This window comes from Oncorhynchus tshawytscha, linkage group LG20, assembly GCF_018296145.1.
Source record: "Oncorhynchus tshawytscha isolate Ot180627B linkage group LG20, Otsh_v2.0, whole genome shotgun sequence".
Taxonomy (NCBI): Eukaryota; Metazoa; Chordata; class Actinopteri; order Salmoniformes; family Salmonidae; genus Oncorhynchus; species Oncorhynchus tshawytscha.
In genome coordinates this window covers 6,394,488-6,416,489 of record NC_056448.1, presented here as the reverse complement: position 1 = coordinate 6,416,489, position 22,002 = coordinate 6,394,488, and the positions used below count along the sequence as shown (strand labels likewise).

Sequence of the window (22,002 nt, the reverse complement as noted above, 5' to 3'; positions counted from 1 at the left end):
TGCGCTGAGGGAAATGTATGCACTTAGCCAGATGGTTCTGCATTTTGTTGCAATCTTCACATATGATTTGGCACAGTATTTGCAAATGTACACATATTTTCCTTCTACATTTGCTGCAGTGAAATGTCTCCACACATCAGATAATGCCCATGTTATTTTCCTGTAAAGATTAGAAAAGAGTACAAAAAAGAGATACAATTCCATGTGCAGATAAATAGTTAAACAGTTAGATCAAACAACTCCTTTGTAAGATAAATGTTTTAAAATGAAACATGTATGGAAACAGGTGAATTAACACTCCTCAGTTAGCAGGCTCAAACAACTAGCAGAAATGGTTAACGAGTTAGAAACACATTTTGCTGTAGGCTACTATTTACTAGTTAACAACAAATAATGTACAGTTGAAGTTAGAAGTTTACATACACTAAGGTTGGAGTCATTAAAACTCATTTTTCAACCACTCCACAAATTTCTTGTTAACAAACTATAGTTTTGGCAAGTCGGTTAGGACATCTCATTTGTGCATGACACAAGTAATTTTTCAAACAATTGTTTACAGACAGATTATTTCACTTATAATTCACTGTATCACAGTGCCAGTGGGTCAGAAGTTCACATACACTAAGTTGACTGTGCCTTTAAACAGCTTGGAGTGCCTTTAAACAGCTTGGAAAATTCCAGAAAATTATGTCATGGCTTTAGAAGCTTCTCATAGGCTAATTGACGTCATTTGAGTAAGGTGTTTGGAGGAAAAAGGACACCATCCCAACCGTGAAGCATGGGGGTGGCAGCATCATGTTGTGGGGGTGCTTTGCTGCAGGAGGGACTGGTGCACTTCACAAAATAGATGGCATCATGGGGTAGGAAATTATGTGGACATATTGAAGCAACATCTCAAGACCTCAGTCAGGAGGTTAAAGCTTGGTCGCAAATGGGTCTTCCAAATGGACAATGACCCAAAGCATACTTCCAAAGTTGTGGAAAAAGTTAACAACATTCACCCAATTTATTGTGGGAAGCTTGTGAAAGGCTACCCGAAACGTTTGACTCAAGTTACACAATTTGAAGGCAATGCTACCAAATACGAATTGAGTGTATGTAAACTTTTGACCCACTGGGAATGTGATGAAAGAAATAAAAGCTGAAATAAATCTTTCTCTACTATTATTCTGACATTTCACATTCTTAAAATAAAGTGGTGATCCAAACTGACCTAAAACAGGGTATTCTTACTCGGATTAAATGTCAGGAATTGTGAAAACTGAGTTTAAATGTATTTGGCTAAGGTGTATGTAAACTTCCGACGTCAACTGTATGTCATATAAAATATGTTCACCCCATCCAGGATTGTAATCAAAATTTACCAGAAAGCATGTAGTCCTTGGCTCAGACAGTGTAGTACGGGCTGACTACATCGCTCGCTTCGCAAAATACATTTAGAAATCTATATTATTCTATTCACTGAAATTTACATCCCTAACAATAACATTTTCTGACAAGACAGAACTGCCAAAGGGGGCGGAGTTGCAATCTACTGCAGGAATAGCCTGCAGAGTTCTGTCTTACTATCCAGGTCTGTGCCCAAACAATTTGAGCTTCTACTTTTAAAAATCCACCTCTCCAGGAACAAGTCTCTTACCGTTGCCGCTTGCTATAGACCACCTTCTGCCCCCAGCTGTGGGGACATGCTTAACACCCCGGCCATCCTTCAATCTAAGCTTGATGCTCTCAATCTCACACAAATTATCAATGAACCCACCAGGTACAACCCCAAATCCGTAAACACAGGCACCTTCATAGATATCATCCTAACCAACCTGCCCTCCAAATACACCTCTGCTGTCTTCAACCAGGATCTCAGCGATCACTGCCTCATTGCCTGCGTCTGTAATGGGTCTGTGGTCAAGCGACCACCCCTCATCACTGTCAAACGCTCCCTAAAACACTTCAGCGAGCAGGCCTTTCTAATCGACCTGGCCCGGGTATCCTGGAAGGATATTGACCTCATTCCGTCAGTAGAGGACGCCTGGTTGTTCTTAAAAAGTGCTTTCCTCACCATCTTAAATAAGCATGCCCCATTCAAGAAAATTGAACCAGGAACAGATATAGCCCGTGGTTCACTCCAGACCTTACTGCCCTTGACCAGCACAAAAACATCCTGTGGCGTACTTGCATTTGCATTGAATAGCCCCTACGATATGCAACTTTTCAGGGAAGTTAGGAACCAATATACACAGGTAGTTAGGAAATCAAAGGCTAGCTTTTTCAAACAGAAATTTGCATCTTGTAACACTAACTCCAAAACGTTCTGGGACACTGTAAAATCCATGGAGAAAAAGAGCACCTCCTCCCAGCTGCCCACTGCAGCTGGGAGGAGTGCCCTCCAAGCTCGTCATCAAGCTCGAGACCCTGGGTCTCGACCCCGCCCTGTGCAACTGGTTACTGGACTTCCTGACGGGCCGCCCCCAGGTGGTGAGGGTAGGCAACAACATCTCCACCCCGCTGATCCTCAACACTGGGGCCCCACAAGGGTGCGTTCTGAGCCCTCTCCTGTACTCCCTGTTCACCCACGACTGCGTGGCCACGCACGCCTCCAACTCAATCATCAAGTTTGCGGACGACACAACAGTGGTAGGCTTGATTACCAACAACGACGAGACGGCCTACAGGGAGGAGGTGAGGGCCCTCGGAGTGTGGTGTCAGGAAAATAACCTCACTCAACGTCAACAAAACTAAGGAGATGATTGTGGACTTCAAGAAACAGCAGAGGGAACACCCCCCTATCCACATCGATGGAACAGTAGTGGAGAGGGTAGTAAGTTTTAAGTTCCTCAGCGTACACATCACAGACAAACTGAATTGGTCCACCCACACAGACAGCATCGTGAAGAAGGCGGAGCAGCGCCTCTTCAACCTCAGGAGGCTGAAGAAATTCGGCTTGTCACCAAAAGCACTCACAAACTTCTACAGATGCACAATCGAGAGCATCCTGTCGGGCTGTATCACCGCCTGGTACGGCAACTGCTCCGCCCACAACCGTAAGGCTCTCCAGGGGGTAGTGAGGTCTGCACAACGCATCACCGGGGGCAAACTACCTGCCCTCCAGGACACCTACACCACCCGATGTCACAGGAAGGCCATAAAGATCATCAAGGACAACAACCACCCGAGCCACTGCCTGTTCACCCTGCTATCATCCAGAAGGCGAGGTCAGTACAGGTGCATCAAAGCTGGGACCGAGAGACTGAAAAACAGCTTCTATCTCAAGGCCATCAGACTGTTAAACAGCCACCACTTACATTGAGTGGCTGCTGCCAACACACTGACTCAACTCCAGCACATTAATAATGTGAATTGATGGGAAATGATGTAAAATATATCACTAGCCACTTTAAATAATGCTACCTAATATAATGTTTACATACCCTACATTATTCATCTCATATGTATACGTATATACTGTACTCTATATCATCTACTGCATCTTTATGTAATACATGTATCACTAGCCACTAACTATGCCACTTTGTTTACATACTCATCTCATATGTATATACTGTACTCGATACCATCTACTGTATCTTGCCTATGCCGCTCTGTACCATCACTCATTCATATATCTTTATGTACATATTCTTTATCCCCTTACACTTGTGTCTATAAGGTAGTAGTTTTGGAATTGTTAGCTAGATTACTTGTTGGTTATTACTGCATTGTCGGAACTAGAAGCACAAGCATTTCGCTACACTCGCATTAACATCTGCTAACCATGTGTATGTGACAAATAAAATTTGATTTGAGTTGGGGCTAGGAATCACTGTCACCACTGATAAACCCGCGATAATTGAGAATTTTAATAAGCATTTTTCCACGGCTGGCCATGCTTTCCACCTGGCTACCCCGACCTCCTTCACTGCAATTTGCCCAAGCCTCCCCATTTCTTCTTCACCCAAATCCAGATAGAGGATGTTCTGAAAGAGCTGCAAACTTTGAACCCCTACAAATCAGCTAGGCTAGACAATCTGGACCCTCTCTTTCTAAAATTATCTGCCGAAATTGTTGCAACCCCTATTACTAGCTTGTTCAACCTCTTTCGTATCTTCTGAGATCCCCAAAGATTGGAAAGCTGCCTCTTCAAAGGGGGAGACACTCTAGACCCAAACTGCTACAGACCTATATCTATCCTACCCTGCCTTTCTAAGGTCTTCGAAAGCCAAGTTAACAAACAGATCACCAACCATTTAGAATCCCACCGTACCTTCTCCGCTATGCAATCTGGTTTCCGGTCACGGGTGCACCTCAGCCACGCTCAAGGTCCTAAATGATATCATAACCGCCATCGATAAGAGACAATACTGTGCAGCTGTATTCCTCAACCTGGCCAAGGCTTTCGACTCTGTCAATCACCATATTCTTATCGGCAGACTCAACTGCCTTGGTTTCTCAAATGACTGCCTAGCCTGGTTCACCAACTACTTGTCTGACAGAGTTCAGTGTGTCAAATCGGAGGGCCTGTTGTCCAGACATCTGACAGTCTCTATGGGGGTGCCACAGGGTTCAATCCTCAGGCTGACTCTTTTCTCTGTGTACATCAATGATGATGCTCTTGCTGCTGGTGATTCTCTGATCCACCTCTACGCAGACGACACCATTCTGTATACTTCTGGCCCTTTGGACACTTCTAGCCCTTTGGACACTGCATGGCACTAGATAGGTGGTCGGAATTGAACATGTGCTGGTTAGTAAAAGTGTGTTTAGTTAGCATGGCGCTAGATAGGTGGTCGGAATTGAACATGTGCTGGTTAGTAAAAGTGCATTTAGTTAGCATGGCTCTAGATAGGTGGTCGGAATTAACTTCTTATGGCTGAGATCCTGTTAACGGGATCGACTTGACAACAGCCAGCGAAAGTGCAGGGCGCCAAATTCAAACAGAAATCTCATAATTAAAATTCCTCAAACATACAAGTATTTTACACCATTTTAAAGATAAACTTGTTGTAAATCCAGCCACAGTGTCAGATTTCAAAAAGGCTTTACGACGAAAGCACACCAAACGATTGTTTGGTCAGTACCTAGTCACAGAAAAACACTTTTCCAGCCAAAGAGAGGAGTCACAAAAAGCAGAAATAGAGAAAATGAATCACTAACCTTTGATCTTCTTCAGATAACACTCATAGGACTTCATGCTACACAATACATGTATGTTTTGTTCGATAAAGTTCATATTTATATCCAAAAATCTTAGTTTACATTGGCGCGTTATGTTCAGTAATGTTTTGCGTTCAAAACATCCAGTGGTTTTGCAGAGAGCCACATCAATTTACAGAAATACTCATAATAAACATTGATAAAAGATACAAGTATTATACATGGAACTTTAGATAAACTTCTCCTTAATGCAACCGCTGTGTCAGATTTCGAAAAAAAAAACTTTACGAAAAAAGCACACCGTGCTATAATCTGAGTGCAGTGCTCAGAGCCCAAACAAGCCATACAGATATCTGCCATGTTGTGGAGTCAAGAAGTCAGAAATAGTGTTATAAATATTCACTTACCTTTTGATCTTCATCAGCATGCACTCCCAGGAATCCCAGTTCCACAATAAATGTTTGTTTTGTTCGATAATGTCCATAATTTATGTCCAAATACCTCCTTTTTGTTCGCACGTTTAGTTCCAAAATCCAAATTGATGACGAGCCGGTCAGAAGGAAAAGTTTTAAAAATCCATTACAGTTTGTAGAAACATGCCAAACGATGTATAGAATCAATCTTTAGGATGTTTTTAACATAAATCTTCAATAATGTTTCAACCGGAGAATTCCTTTGTCTTCAGAAATGCGATGGAACGCAGGTCGCTCTCACGTGAACAGCTCATGCCAGACACCTGACTCAAAGAGCTCTCCTTCCCTCATTATTCACAGTAGAAGCATCAAACAAGGTTCTAAAGACTGTTGACATTTAGTGGAAGCCTTAGGAAGTGCAATATGACCCCAAAGACACTGTATATTGGATACCTACAAACCTCAGATTTCCCACTTCCTGGTTGGATTTTATTCTCAGGTTTTTGCCTGCAATATGAGTTCTGTTATACTCAGACATCATTCAAGCAGTTTTAGAAACTTCAGTGTTTTCTATCCAAATCTACGAATAATATGCATATATTAGCAACTGGGCCTGAGTAGCAGGCAGTTTATTCTGGGCACCTTATTCATCCAAGCTACTCAATACTGCCCCCAGCCATAAGAAGTTAACTAACCTCTAGACGAGCTTCAATGCCATACAACTCTCCTTCCGTGGCCTCCAACTGCTCTTAAATGCAAGCAAAACTAAATTCATGCTCTTCAACTGATCGCTGCCCACACCTACCCACCCTTCCAGCATCACTACTCTGGTTGGTTCTGACTTAGAATATGTGGAAAACAACAAATACCTAGGTGTCTGGTTAGACTGTAAACCAAATTTAAATCTAGAATTGGCTTCCTATTTTGCCAAAAAGCATACTTCACTCGTGCTGCCAAACATACCCTAGTAAAACTGACTATCCTACCGATCCTTGACTTCGGCGATGTCATTACAAAATAGCCTCCGACACTCCACTCAGCAAATTGGATGCAGTCTATCAAAGTGCCATCCATTTTGTAACCAAAGCCCCATATACTACCCACCACTGCGACCTGTATGCTCTCGTTGGCTGGCCCTCGCTTCATATCCGTCGCCAAACCCACTGGCTCCAGGTCATCTATAAATCGTTGCTAGATTAAAGCCCCGCCTTATCTCAGCTCACTGGTCACCATAGCAGCACCCACCCGCAGCATGCGCTCCAGCAGGTATATTTCACTGGTCACCCCCAAAGCCAATTCCTCCTTCGGCCACCTTTACTTCCAGTTCTCTGCTGCCAATGACTGGAACGAACTCCAAAAATCACTGACGCTGGGGAGACATATCTCCCTCACTAGCTTTAGGCACCAGCTGTCAGAGCAGCTCACAGATCACTGCACCTGTACATAAGCCATCTGTAAATTGCCCACCCAACTAACTCATCACCATATTGTTTTTTTATTTTTTTATTTAGCTCCTTTGCACCCCAGTACCACTACTTGCACACTCATCTTCTGCACATCTATCACCCCAGATTTTAATTTGCCATACTGTAATAATTTCGCCACTATGGTCAATTTATTGCCTCACCCCCCTTATCCTACCTCATTTGCACACTCTGTATACAGACTTCCTCTATTGTATTATTGACTGTATGTTTGTTTATTCCATGTGTAACTGTGTTGTTGTTTGTGTCGCACTGCTTTGCTTTATCTTGGCCAGGTCGCAGTTGTAAATGAGAACTTGTTCTCAACTAGCCTACCTGGTTAAATAAAGGTGAAATAAAACACATTTTTAAAATGATTTATTTAAAAAATATATTTATTGCACCCACGCTGCTTGCGCGCCAAGGAGCGTCTGCATTGCCAAGGGCTAAAATAGAAGTCTGTTCTATTTGTGATGCAGATCACACTGCAAGTTCTGCCTCTCCCATCTTCTCATTGGTTTATAGAAGCAGGTACCCACGTGCCATCTCCTCATTGGTTATACCCACGTGGGCGACTGAAAGACGAACAAGGTCAGTGGCGGTAAAGCACCTAATTTATGAAATGCCAATCGCAATATGAAGTCAAGAGAAGAAAAAGCCTAGAAGGAGGAGAAATTACTAGAAACGATTTGGTTCACCGTTTTATGTTTGGATTAATTGACGGGAGTAGTGGACCTTGTGCATTTCAGGTAAAATAACAACTCAATGTTTATATCCCAGGACAAATTAGCTAGCAATAGCAAGCAAGCTAAATAGGACAAGTTAGCTAGCAAGTGCAAGCTAGCTAGCTAAATTGCCATAAAAGTTTAATGCTTTTCGACCTGTCCCCAAATTAATGTAATTGGTTTTGAGTTTGTTTTGATATTTTAACCCATGGTCGCGTTTGGTGTGGGGGAACAAAATAAATGTATGCACGATGGCGCAGGGTTCCAATTCCATTGGATTGGGGATAGTTTAACCAAAATATGCCACAAGACCTAGAATTGCCTTGTGTAATCCCACAAAAAAGGTTCACTGTTATAAGCTAACTTTTTTTAAAGTAATTTTAACAAAATTCCCCAAATTCCATGTCTTAACTTCCCATGGAAAATGTCCGGGAAAATTCTGGAAATTTACCGAAAAGTTTCCGACCCTTTGCAAACCTATTATCTCCTCTTACGCATTGGAAAATAGAATATTGCTTGGAGCAGCAGAGTTTGTTTTGTGTTCCACTCTTCCATTAGGGTGTTGTCAAGGATTCCCCCTATAACCCAACCAGACATTATTCTCTGGCTTTTAGGCAAGTTGTTTCGACTGGCTTCTCTAGACTACCCGTATAAACATTTGTCATAGATAAGCGGCTAAATTTGAATGCATACATGCTATACATACATACACATACATGCTATACATGACGTCAGAGCTCAGGTTTTCCGCCTCACAGCGCTGTATGGGCTTTGATTGACAGCAGTAATAAACTTGAGCACTGTGCGTGACAAGATGATGCCGCCGTCCCTCCCAATAAATGGGCTACTTTTGCACATTTGTTGTCTGAGTGAGGGAAACGCTGTAAATCGAGAGGAGTCGATGTGTTCTGAAAGATGAGCTGTTGAGGACTAATAAATACCGCTTTGATGTCATACAAGCAAACCACACACCCATGAGCTTTTCAATACAGTCAAAACTATTTAATTGAAATGTTGCAATAAATTTGCAAATAAACTTTTTAAGTCAACATGTACAATACATTAGGAGATTTAAAAAGTTTCTTAATTTGTTTATGCTTTCTTAATTTCATGTGTCACATTATTTTACATTTGAAGTTTACTATACCTCCCCAGAACAGTTGAGCAAATCACACGTTTGTTTGTAAATAGCACAACGGGAGAAACCAGAAGCTGGTGTGTCCATAGCGTTCTATACCTATCAGCGAGTCTCTGTTGTGCGGCACACATGAAGTGATGGAGTTACACTTATACAATTCACTACTAAGTGTTTGCCATCAGATATCTTATAATGGCTTTCTGCCAGAAGTCAGAGCTCTAGGTGAGTTATCTTTACAGTTGCAATTTTCTCCCTGTTTTTTTTTTCGCTTGTTAGCATTTAACTAACACTCTGTGATTTTTGCTGTTAGTTTGTGCTAATTTTGTTAGCATTATGGTAATAGAGACCCAATGAGCTTTTCTTGTGATTTTAGCCCCCCTTTGTGTGTTATGCGGGAAATTCCGCAAATCCCAGGATGAGAGAAGGACGATATGAAAATTTAGATACCGCCCAAGCCTAGATAACAGACAAACAGGTTTGTCGTATTGTGGAGACAATTAACTGCGGAACACGTACTTGAATGCACTCACAACTCCATTCTAAGCACACCAAAATTACAATCTGTTTGTCTAAAGTGCCTTTTGAAAGCCTAACATATTTTATAACTTAGCTAGCCATGTTGGCAACAGAACAAGCTTTACAATGCAGTGGCATATATTCAAACAAAATTGAACCCACTTTTTTTTTTCAACATCAAATAATCTTTTTTTTTGTTCAATAATTTTCCTTCAGTTCGCAAGAGGCTGAAAGTATCTCACAGGAGAAAGCATCTACGCGAGCGAAACAGCGCCCTTCTGTCGCTCTTTGTGTAGGCAGTCTACAGTCCATTCGGAAAGTATTCAGACCCCTTCACTTTTTCCAGATTTTGTTATATTACAGCCTTATTCTAAAAATGATTAGTTAAAACATTTCCTCATCAATCTACACACAATACCCCATAATGACAAAGTGAGAACAGGTTTTTAGACATTTCTGCAAATTTAGTAAATATAAAAAACATAAATACCTTGTTTACATAAGTATTCAGACACATTGCTATGACTCGAAATTGAGCTCAGGTGCATCCTGTGTCCATTGCTCATCCTTGGGAGTTTCTACAACTTGACTGGAGTACAACTGTGGTAAATTAAATTGATTGGACATGATTTGGAAAGGCGCACACATACAGTGCCTTGCGAAAGTATTCGGCCCCCTTGAACTTTGCAACCTTTTGCCACATTTCAGGCTTCAAACATAAAGATATAAAACTGTATTTTTTGTGAAGAATCAACAACAAGTGGGACACAATCATGAAGTGGAACGACATTTATTGGATATTTCAAACTTTTTTAACAAATCAAAAACTGAAAAATTGGGCGTGCAAAATTATTCAGCCCCTTTACTTTCAGTGCAGCAAACTCTCTCCAGAAGTTCAGTGAGGATCTCTGAATGATCCAATGTTGACCTAAATGACTAATGATGATAAATACAATACAGGTCCCCAAGAACAGAGCTTTTGGGGAAGAAAAGCCTTGGTCAGGGAGGTGACCAAGAACTGGAGAACACCAAGCACTGCTCATCACCTGGCCAATACCATCCCTACTAGAGGTCGACCGATTATGATTTTTCAACGCCGATACCGATTGGAGGACCAAAACAAAAACGATACCAATTAATCGGCCAATTTTTTTAATTTATTTGTAATAATGACAATTACAACAATACTGAATGAACACTTATTTTAACTTAATAACTTAATATATAATACATCAATAAAATCAATTTAGCCTCAAATAATAATGAAACATGTTCAATTTGGTTTAAATAATGCAAAAACAAAGTGTTGGAAAAGAAAGTGAAAGTGCAATATATGCCATGTAAGAAAGCTAACGTTTAAGTTCCTTGCTCAGAACATGAGAACATATGAAAGCTGGTGGTTCCTATTACCAGGAGTCTTCAATATTCCCAGGTAAGAAGTTTCAGGTTGTAGTTATTATAGGAATAATAGGACAATTTCTCTCTCTACCATTTGTATTTCATTAACCTTTGACTATTGGATGTTCTTATAGGCACTTTAGTATTGCCAGTGTAACAGTATAGCTTCCGTCCCTCTCCTCGCTCCTACCTGGGCTCGAACCAGGAACACAACGACAACAGCCACCCTCGAAGCAGCGTTACCCATGCAGAGCAATGCTTGACTCACAACGAAGAGCTGCTGGCAAAACGCACGCATGCTGTTTGAATGAATGCTTACGAGCCTGCTGCTGCCTACCACCGCCTAGTCAGACTGCTCTATCAAATCATAGACTTAGTTATAACATAATAATACACAGAAATACGAGCCTTAGGTCAATAATATGGCCGAATCCGGAAACTATCATCTCGAAAACAAGACGTTTATTCTTTCAGTGAAATACGGAACTGTTCCGTATTTTATCTATGGGGTGGCATCCATTAGTCTAAATATTGCTGTTACATTGCACAACCTTCAATGTTATGTCATAATTATGTAAAATTCTGGCAAATTAGGCGGCCCAAACTGTTGCATATACACTGACTCTGCGTGCAATAAACGCAAGAGAAGTGACACAATTTCACCTGGTTATTATTGCCTGCTAACCTGGATTTCTTTTAGCTAAATATGCAGGTTAAAAAATATATACTTCTGTGTATTGATTTTAAGAAAGGCATTGATGTACATGGTTAGGTACACATTGGAGCAACGATACGCACCGCATCAATTATATGCAACGCAGGACACGCCAGATAAACTAGTAATATCATCAACCATGTGTAGTTAACTAGTGATTATGATTGATTGTTTTTTATGAGATAAGTTTAATGCCAGCTAGCAACTTACCTTGGCTTACTGCATTCGCGTAACAGGCATTCTCCTCGTGGAGTGCAATGAGAGGCAGGTGGTTAGAGCGTTGGACTAGTTTACTGTAAGGTTGCCAGATTGAATCCCCCGAGCTCACAAGGTGAAAATCTGTCGTTCTGCCCATGAACGAGGCAGTTAACCCACCGTTTCTAGGCCGTCATTGAAAATAAGAATGTGTTCTTAACTGACTTGCCTAGTTAAATAAAGATTAAATAAAAATTGGTAAAATCGTTGTCCAAAAATACCGATTTCCGATTGTTATGAAAACTTGAAATCGGTCCGAATTAATCGGCCATTCCGATTAATCGGTCAACCTCTAATCCCTACGGTGATGGTGGTGGCAGCATCATGCTGTGTGGATGTTTTTCAGCAGCAGGGACTAGGAGATTAGTCCGGATCGGGGGACAGATAAACGAAACAAAGTACACAGACATCCTTGATGAAAACCTGCTCCAGAGCGCTTAGGACCTCAGACTGGGGCGAAGGTTCACTTTCCAACAGGACACCAACCCTAAACACACAGCCAAGACATCGCAGGAGTGGCTTCGGGACAAGTCTTCGAATGTCCTTGAGTGGCCCAGCCAGAGCCCGGACTAGAACCCGATCAAACATCTCTGGAGAGACCTGAAAATGGCTGTGCCGCTACACTCCCCATCCAACCTGACGGAGCTTGAGAGGATCTGCAGAGAAGAATGGGAGGAAATCCCCAAATACAGGTGTGCCAAGCTTCTAATCACTGCCAAAGGTGCTTCAACACAGTACAGAGTAAAGGGTAAATTTGTCATTATGGGGTATTGTGTCTAGATTGATGGGGGGGGGGGAACGATTTAATTCATTTTAGAATAAGGCTGTAACTTGCAAATAAGTGAAGGGGTCTGAATACTTTCCAAATGTACTGTATCTGATGCTGTCTGGTCCAAACGAGTATGACATTGTTGCCGCCCGTAGCATTGAAGGCAAGGGAAGCCAGCGAGCATCTGGCCTCCCTTGACAAAAATATAAAAAATTAGCGAATCAGCATTGAGCTAAACTGATCAAACTCAACTGTGAATGGTCCTGGCGCAGCAAAAAAAAAGTGTCATGGGCTTGGCTTCCCCAGTGATATTACCCACGCACTGCTACTGTTCAAATGATGCCCACCTGAACCAGATTGCGATTTATAATGGAACTTATTTGGATTGTGTACAAAAAAACAAGTGTGCTTGCTTCAGTTCCTCAATGGCAAGCTAGGAGAGCTAAAAACACCTTATCATTGAATGCTCTTTCCTTGAGTCATAAAAGTGCATTGAAATTACTTAGAAACTGTGCACAGTTTGGAGAGGTGTGTGGCCACTTGGAGACACCAGTTAGTCCTCTCACTCAAACCCTTGTGATACTTTTTTTCTTATCTTGCACCTACTCCAACATTCAATTAATATTCTTATTATCTTACTGAATCTATCCAGAGTTTTTTTCAGATGTTATCAACAAATGCTGTGAAAAGTGCAATAAATGTAAAATGCACATAACATCAACTGTTTGTTTGCATTCAGTCTTGTATCAGGTGAACTGTTGTGTCCTCACCTTTGCTTTGAAAACTTCCCCATAATCTCCCAAGTGCTCTCTTTCAATTTCCACCATTGGAAGTTATTCTGTTAGAGACATTGACATTTGGCCCTATTCATATAGGCCCATTTCCATGAGTGTAAATTAAGATAGAAGACTGATGTCTCAGTGCCTTTCTATGGATGAATCATAGATTATTATTTCCCTCCCCCATCCCCTGGTTGCACAATAATTGTGTGTGTGTGTGTGTGTGGTGTGTGTGTGTGTGTGTGTGTGTGTGTGTGCGAGCGCACACAGTAAGTAAAGTACAGTGCTGTGGGGTTAATAAGAGACCTTCTGAAAGCGGCTCTGATCACATTAGATCTGCATCACCGTTCGGTCTCAACCCCTGGTGATCTTCTGAGTTTATAGTGAGTTTCAGTATACATCTCCTCTACCCTAGAAGGAGTCACAGTATCTCTCCTCTAGCTGCTACGGAAGGATATCTTGAGGCATACCCTGTGCCCTAGTTTGGTTTTCAGGTGTCTCTGTTCTTTCTGTCCCCTACATATGGACTGACTTATAATTGTGTTAACATGTTCAATGCTAATGGCTGACCTTCCGGATGTCTATATGGCTATGCCCGAATTTGATCATTTTTCATGACAAGATAGTAATGCTTCATAGTGCCAGAAAGATAGAAATCTCACCTTTCTGGTAAAAAATATTGCTGAGATGAACTCACTTTTGACGACCCAAGCTCAAGGACATACTGTAGTACAAATACGATACACAATTATGAAATATCAATATATGATTAAGTTCCCATTCATGAAAAATGGTTGAATAGGGCCTGAAATATTTTATTTGAGAATTGCATCTATATATATTTACAATCAAATTCACAAATGTCATCCTATACCATGTCAGTTACATTATTACTGTAACAGTTCATCATATCATAGCTAGTGGGTAGGGAGAAGTAGCCTTATTTTTGTGTCACAGCTTTGTGATTCTTGCATCCCTCCCCTCCTGAACGTTTTTAGTTTATTTGGATGCCCATTTTTAGGTTTTGCAGAACAGCTACTCTTACTAGTGTCCACAAAAAGTACAAAGCATAAGAAACAAAACACAGAGACTACTGATTTAATACGATCTCAGATTTCATCTCCTATAAAAGTCGTCCGTCTGTCGCAACCGGCCGCGACCGGGAGGTCCGTGGGGCGACGCACAATTGGCCTAGCGTCGACCGGGTTAGGGAGGGTTTGGCCGGTAGGGATATCCTTGTCTCATCGCGCACCAGCGACTCCTGTGGCGGGCCAGGCGCAGTGCATGCTAACCAAGGTTGCCAGGTGCACGGTGTTTCCTCCGACACATTGGTGCGGCTGGCTTCCGGGTCGGATGCTCGCTGTGTTAAGAAGCAGTGCGGCTTGGTTGGGTTGTGTATCGGAGGACGCATGACTTTCAACCTTCGTCTCTCCCGAGCCCGTACGGGAGTTGTAGGGATGAGACAAGATAGTAGCTACTAAAACAATTGGATACCATAAAATTGGGGAGAAAAAGGGGTAAAAAAAATAATATACAATTAAGAAGTCGTCCGTCTGTGATGAACACAGTGGTTGAAATACATGTTTAAAATTAAATTTGAAATAAAATTTAATTTTGTGTTTGTCGTACAACGATGGGACTAGTTGCTATCAATGCTGAAGGTTCTTAGTTTTCCAATGCTGTCCGGAATATGAAGGTGCGACGTGTCCTTCCGACATAAATTGATAGTCTGGCCAGCGAATGAAAGTTAAGGCGGGTCTTCCCAGCTTCCAATGGCTGTGGATATGCAACCTGATACCTCAGTCTTGTAAGGCGCACTCATTTCAAGCTGGGAAGTATGGCTATCAGCCAAATTGTTGTGAAGCGAATGTGCTTAACAGAGGCTGATTTATAAATGAAATACCTTGATAAAACAATTTAAATATGTCACAATTATGCTTAACCTGGTTAACATTGTACTCGCCCCTCTCTCTGTCCCCTACCGAAGGACTTTTCTCTGCTGTGTTGTGTTTTTACAGTATCTCATCTCTATGCTCCCTAACATTAAATCTCTCCTCTCTGTCCTTTACAGAAGGACTTCTCTCGTCGGGAGGAGCTGCAGGCATCTGACGTGGAGCGCTGGTTGGGGTTCATCACCTTCCTGTGTGAGATGTTTGGCACAATGAGGTCCAGTGCTGGAGAGCCCTTCAGAGTCCTGGTCTGTCCCATATACACCTGTCTCAGAGAGGTTAGTACACACCTACCTCCATACCACCATCAACACACATCTTCCTCTATACACTAACATACCTACTAACACACCTCCACCTGAGAGCCCTTCGGAGTCCTGGTCTGTCCCATATACACCTGTCTCAGAGAGGTTAGTACACACCTACCTCCATACCACCATCAGCACACATCTTCCTCTATACAGTAACATACCTACTAACACACCTCCACCTGAGAGCCCTTCAGAGTCGCCCCCATGTTGCAGAGAGGATAGTACACTCTCACACAACGGACATTCCACCCCTACTCATCTTTGCCCAACTATGTCACAATGTAACCTACATACAGTACTATAACGTTGGCTATCTTCCAATATCTACACTAGCATACCACTGCAGGGACATTATTTCTGGATGGATATTGGAACAGACACAACATGTCATTCGCTACGATCACAAAGCTTCCTTATTCAGAGGGCTGTTCCATCTAGCCATCCCACAGCACAGCACTTTTAGTAATTGGGAAAAAACTAAGGGGGAAGATGATTCCGGTAACACCTGCCTTGCCTCAGAGTTCCAATTCCCATCAGCAGAAGTGGTCTGTCACAATGGCTCCGACCGTTTCCATGAAAACCAGAGACCGCAGACAGACGCGGTAGAAATCTAGGGCTTTACCGCTAAAGAATAAGCAGAAGTGGTCGAGACACAGACATGCGAGACAGACAATGGATGGGGTGGATGGAGGGTTTAGAGTGAAATCAAATACTAGGAAAACCACCAGACAATTGAGCATTTAGCCTATCATAGCCTGGTCTCAGATTTGTTTGTGCTGTATAGCCAACTCCTAGTTGTTTTCTTTTCAAATGACCACATGCGTTGTCAAGACAGCACAAACAGATCTAGGAAGAGGTTAGCAATTAACATTCATTTTCTTACCTCTCTTAGCTTGAGAATCAAATTTAATTCCTCACATGCTTCGTAGACAGGTGTAGAATAACAGTGAAATGCTTGCTTACGGGTCCTTTTTCCAGAAATGCAGTGTTAAAGTTAAGATATTTATTTAAAAAAAATAGAAATATAGACAAAGTGAATAATGAAGAAAACTTAAACTAGCATGGCTATATATAGGAAGTGGAAAATAGCATGGCTATATACAGGGTGCAGGGGTATGAGGTAATGTGTGTATGTAATGTACATAGAGGTTAGGGGTAAAGTGAATAGCAGCAGTGCGTGGGGGGGGTGTAGAGTCCAGTCTACAGTAAGTATGTGTGGGTAGAGTCCAGTGTGTGTGTATAGAGTTGGTACAAGAGAGTTTGGTTAGCTATTTAGCATTCTTGTTTAGAAGTCTTATGGCTTGGGGGTAGAAGCTGTTCAGGGTCCTGTTGGTTCCAGATGCAGAGAGAACGGGCTGGAGTCTTTGAAACATTTTCGACACCACCTTGTATAGAGGCCCTGGATGGCAGGGAGCTCGGCCCCGGTGATGTACTGGGCCTTACTCACTCTGCAGCACCTTGTGGTCGGATGCCAAGCAGTTGTCATACCAAGCGGTGATGCAGCCAGTCAAGATGCTCTCGATGGTGCAGCTATAGAACTTTTTGAGGATCTGAGGGCCCATGCCAAACCTTTTCAGCCTCCTGAGGAGTAAGAGGCGTTGTCGTGCCTTCACAACTGGGTTAGTGTGTTTGCACCATAGTGATGTGGACACCGAGGAACTTGAAGCTCTCGACCCACTCCACTACGGCCCTCCGTTTCCTGTAGTCCACGATCATCTCCTTTTGTCTTAATAACGTTGTGGGAGAGGTTGTTGTTGGCCTGGCACCATACTGCCAGGTCTCTGACCTCCTCCCTATAGGCTGTCTCATCGTTGTCTGTGATCAGGCCTACCACCGTTGTGTCGTCGGCGAACTTAATGATGGTCTGACGTGCCATGCCATGGTGGGGGGGCTAGGGTAAGGAGAGAGCGCGAGAGATCTGCCACCATGCTTGCCTGCCGGAGGGTCCAGTTGTTGGAGCCCACCTCTTCAAAATCCCAGTGATGCAAGATTTTTATGTCTATCCTATATCCAGCCACCCATGTACACACACAGACCTGCGGGTTCCAGTGTGTGGTCCAAGCCTGGGCTGGCTGGAATAGTGAATAAGCTCTAAGAATGTCACTGGCACTTTCACAACCGCTGCTTTGAAGTGGCCCAGCACATACTGTTCTCTACAAATACACACATACCACAATCAATCATTCTGCATTGTTGGACTAAAGGCTGGGGTCTCCTGTCTGTGACATGCTAGCGTTGTTTGTCTTAGCTGTTGGGATGCTCCGAGGGCCAGGGAGGGATTGCGGGTGTGTTTTAAGTGTGTTAGAGCCCGACCCCACACACTCTCCATAACTGGATGATGTAAAATTGTCATTATTTTAATCTACTTGCGATACTATTGTTGCACCGAAATAGTTTTTCTTTGCAGTGTACGCCTGCACCTTCCTTTCATGCGCGAATACACACACACACCAGACATCTCTCTCACTGCAGTTACTCAGGAAGCTCTGTGGTGTCGGCAGCACTAGCCGCAGTCTTCCTCTAGAGTCTCTGTCAGGCTCCTCTCTTCTCTGCATAGGAGTGAAATCACAGTGACACTCGCCCACTCACAAACACTCCTGCCAGAGAGCGAAAGCGAGAGGAGGGGGTGTAAGAGCAATAAAAGGATAGAGAGAGCGAGCAGGGGTTTGAGAAAGAGAGATGAGCAAAGGTGTATGCAGCACCCCCCATTGCTACTGTTCACCCCAGCCTCCACACACCACTGACAGGTGCCAGCCATGCCTTGCACACCCTGGCACTGGCACTCCCCAGGAGACGACAATCTAACACCTCCACAGACGCTATAGGGCTGTAAAATTGTAACATGTAGGAGGGTGGGGACACACCTCACATTCCTATACCCTGTATTAAAACCTTGCTGGGTTTACAGTTATTGAAGGACATATAGGGTATCGAGTGCACTGTGGGCAGGCAGAAGGACATAGATACACATAGGAGGGTGCTGTCTGGGAGCATTCTCCTGGATATTTTCCCCAAAGCTCAGAAACACCTAGTCTTTATACCCCACACATGCAACTATCTGTAAAGCCCCTCAGTTGAGCAGTGAATTTCAAACACAGATTCAACCACAAAGACCAGGGAGATTTTCGAATGGCTCACGAAGGGAACCATTTGGTAGATGGGTAAAAATCAAGAAAATCAGACATTGAATATCCCTTTGAACATTGTGAAGTTATTAATTACGCTTTGGATGGTGTATCAATACATCAGTCACTACAAAGATACAGTTGCTGGAGAAAAAGGAAACGGCTCAGGGATTTCACTATGAGGCCAATGGTGACTTTAAAACAGTTAGAGTTTAATGGCTGTGACAGGAGAGAACTAATTGACAGAGTGAAAAGATGTAAGACTGTACAGAATAAAAAGATTCCAAAACATGCATCCCGTTTGTAACAAAGCACTAAAGTAATACTGCAAAAAAATGAAAATGAAAATAACTTTTTACATTACTGAGTACCACTCTCCATATTTTCAAGCATAGTGGTGGCTGCATCATGTTATGGGTATGCTTGTTATTGTTAAGGACTGGGGAGGTTTTCAGGATAAAAAAAGAAACTGAATGGAGCTAAGCACAGGCATAATCCTAGAGGAACGCCTGGTTCAGTCTGCTTTCCACCAGACACTGGGAGTTTAATTCAACTTTCAGCCGGACAAGAACCACAAACACAAGGCCAAGGTAGCCTAGTGGTTAGAGCGTTGGGCCAGTAGCCGAAAGGTTGCTGGATCAAATCCCTGAGCTGACAAGGTAAAAATCTCTCGTTCTGCCCCTGAACAAGGCAGTTAACCCAATGTTCCCCGGTAGGCCATCATTGTAAATAAGAATTTGTTCTTAACTGACTTGCCTAGTTAAATAAAATGGAGTTGCTTACCAAGATTACATTGAATGTTCCTGAGTGGCCCAGTTACAGTTTTCACTTAAATTTGCTTGAAAATCTATGGCAAGACTTGAAAATGGCTGTCTAGCAATGATCAACAACTAACTTGACAGAGCTTGAACAATTTTAGAAAGAATTCTATGAAAATATTGTATAATCCAGGTGTGGAAAGCTCTTAGAGACTTACGCAAAAAGACGCACAGCTGTAATCACTGCCAAAGGTGATTCGAACATGTATTGACTTAGGGGTGTGAATACTTATGAAAATTAAATATTTCTGTCATTAATTTTCTATAAATGTGTAAACATTTCTAAAAACATTTTTTTACTTTGTCGTTATGGAGTATTGTGTGTTGATGGGTGAGAAAAAAATATATTTAATCCATTTTGAATTCTTTCAATACTTTCTGAAGGAACCCCCAACTCCCTCTGTATGGCAGGCTCACACATATTCTAGCCGTAATTCTCTGGGGTCATCAACACATATTTTTCCTGATCAAATGCAGATGGAAACAAACAGGATATTTACGTTATGTACAGTCAAAGTCGGAAGTTTACATTCACCTTAGCCAAATACATTTAAACTCAGTTTTTCACAATTCCTGACATTTAATCCAAGTAAAAATTCCCTGTTTTAGGACAGTTAGGATCACCACTTTATTTTAAGAATGTGAAATGTCAGAATAATAGTAGAGAATGATTTATTTCAGCTTTTATTAATTTCATCACATTTCCAGTGGATCAGAAGTTTACATACACTCAATTAGTATTTGGTAGCATTGCCTTTAAATTGTTTAACTTGGGTCAAACGTTTCGGGTAGCCTTCCACAAGCTTCCCACAGTAAGTTAGGTGAATTTTGGCCCGTTCCTCCTGACAGCTGATGTAACGGAGTCAGGTTTGTAGGCCTCCTTACTCGCACACTATTTTTCAGTCCTGCCCACAAATGTTCTACAGGATTGAGGTCAGGGCTTTGTGATGGCCACTCCAATACCTTGACTTTGTTGTCCTTAAGCCATTTTGCCACAACTTTGGAAGTATGCTTGGGGTCATTGTCCATTTGGAAGACCCATTTGCGACCAAACTTTAAATTGATGTTTTGAGATGTTGCTTCAATATATCCACATCATTTCCCCTCCTCATAATGCCATCTATTTTGTGAAGTGCACCAGCCCCTCCTACAGCAAAGCACCCCCACACCATGATGTTGCCACCCCCGTGCTTCACGGTTGGGATTGTGTTCTTCGGCTTGCAAGCATCCCCCTTTTTCCTCCAAACATAATGATGGTCATTATGGCCGAACAGTATTATTTTGTTTCATGAGACCAGAGGACATTTCTCCAAAAAGTATGATCTTTGTCCCCATGTGCAGTTGCAAACTGTAGTCTGGCTTTTTTTATGGTGGTTTTGGAGCAGTGGCTTCTTCCTTGCTGAGCGGCCTTTCAGGTTATGTCGATACATGACATGTTTTACTGTGGATATAGATACTTTTGTACCTGTTTCCTCCAGCATCTTCACAAGGTCCTTTGCTGTTGTTCTGGGATTGATTAGCACTTTTTGCACCAAAGTACGTTCATCTCTAGGAGAGAGAACGTGTCTCCTTCCTGAGCGGTAGGACGGCTGCGTGGTCCCATGGTGTTTATACTTGCATACTATTGCTTGTACAGATTAACGTGGTGCCTTCAGGTGTTTGGAAATTGCTCCCAAGGATGAACCAGACTTGTGGAGGTCTACAAAAACAATTCTGAGGTCTTGGCTGATTTCTTTTGATTTTCCCATGATGTCGAGCAGAGGCACTGAGTTTGAAGATAGGCCTTGAAATACATCCACAGGTACACCTCCAATTGACTCAAATTATGTCAATTAGCCTATCAGAATCTTCTAAAGCCATGACATCATCTTCTGGAATTTTCCAAGCTGTTTAAAGGCACAGTCAACTTAGTGTATGTAAACTTCTGACCCACTGGAATTGTGATACAGTGAATTATAATCTGTCTGTAAACAATTGTTGGAAAATTACTTGTCATGCACAAAGTAGATGTCCTAACCGACTTGCCAAAACTACAGTTTGGTAACAAAAAAATTGTGGAGTGGTTGAAAAATGAGTTTTAATGACTCCAACCTAAGTATATGTAAACTTCCGACTTCACCTGTATATTGTGTACTGTATACTACTGTGTACCTTGTCTGCGAATCCACAGAATACACAGAGCAATCATCCTCTCAGATCATGTAAATTACTAACTCTGAGACATGGCAGTTAACACTAAAGCAGTCAGCAAAAATCCTTATCTCAGGGTTAGGTATTTCATCAAACACTGAGATGCTACTTCAAGAGCTCAGTATGTTCTCCGTTTTGCTCTCTCTAGCTTACGGCAGTCAGATATTAGACAGTATTTACATGGCTTTCATCGGCTAGGCTCCTTCCACACGCCAGCCAAGTGTAATGTAGCCTACATGTTCTCCGCTGTCTGGTAGAACAGGTTTAGATAATTACAGGTGTGTTGAATG

The 22,002-nt window shown here is 42.3% G+C and overlaps 1 protein-coding gene across 5 annotated transcripts in view; it reads left to right on the top strand.

The window, feature by feature from the left end:
- The window catches only part of LOC112219615 (CBP80/20-dependent translation initiation factor), a 138,228-nt gene that overhangs the window by 97,580 nt on the left and 18,646 nt on the right, over nt 1-22,002 (top strand). For all 5 annotated transcript variants that reach the window (XM_024381013.2, XM_042302109.1, XM_024381012.2 and 2 more), the window contains one exon: nt 15,391-15,546. In XM_024381013.2, the coding sequence (XP_024236781.1) occupies nt 15,391-15,546 (156 nt within the window). The remainder of the gene's footprint in view (nt 1-15,390; nt 15,547-22,002) is intronic.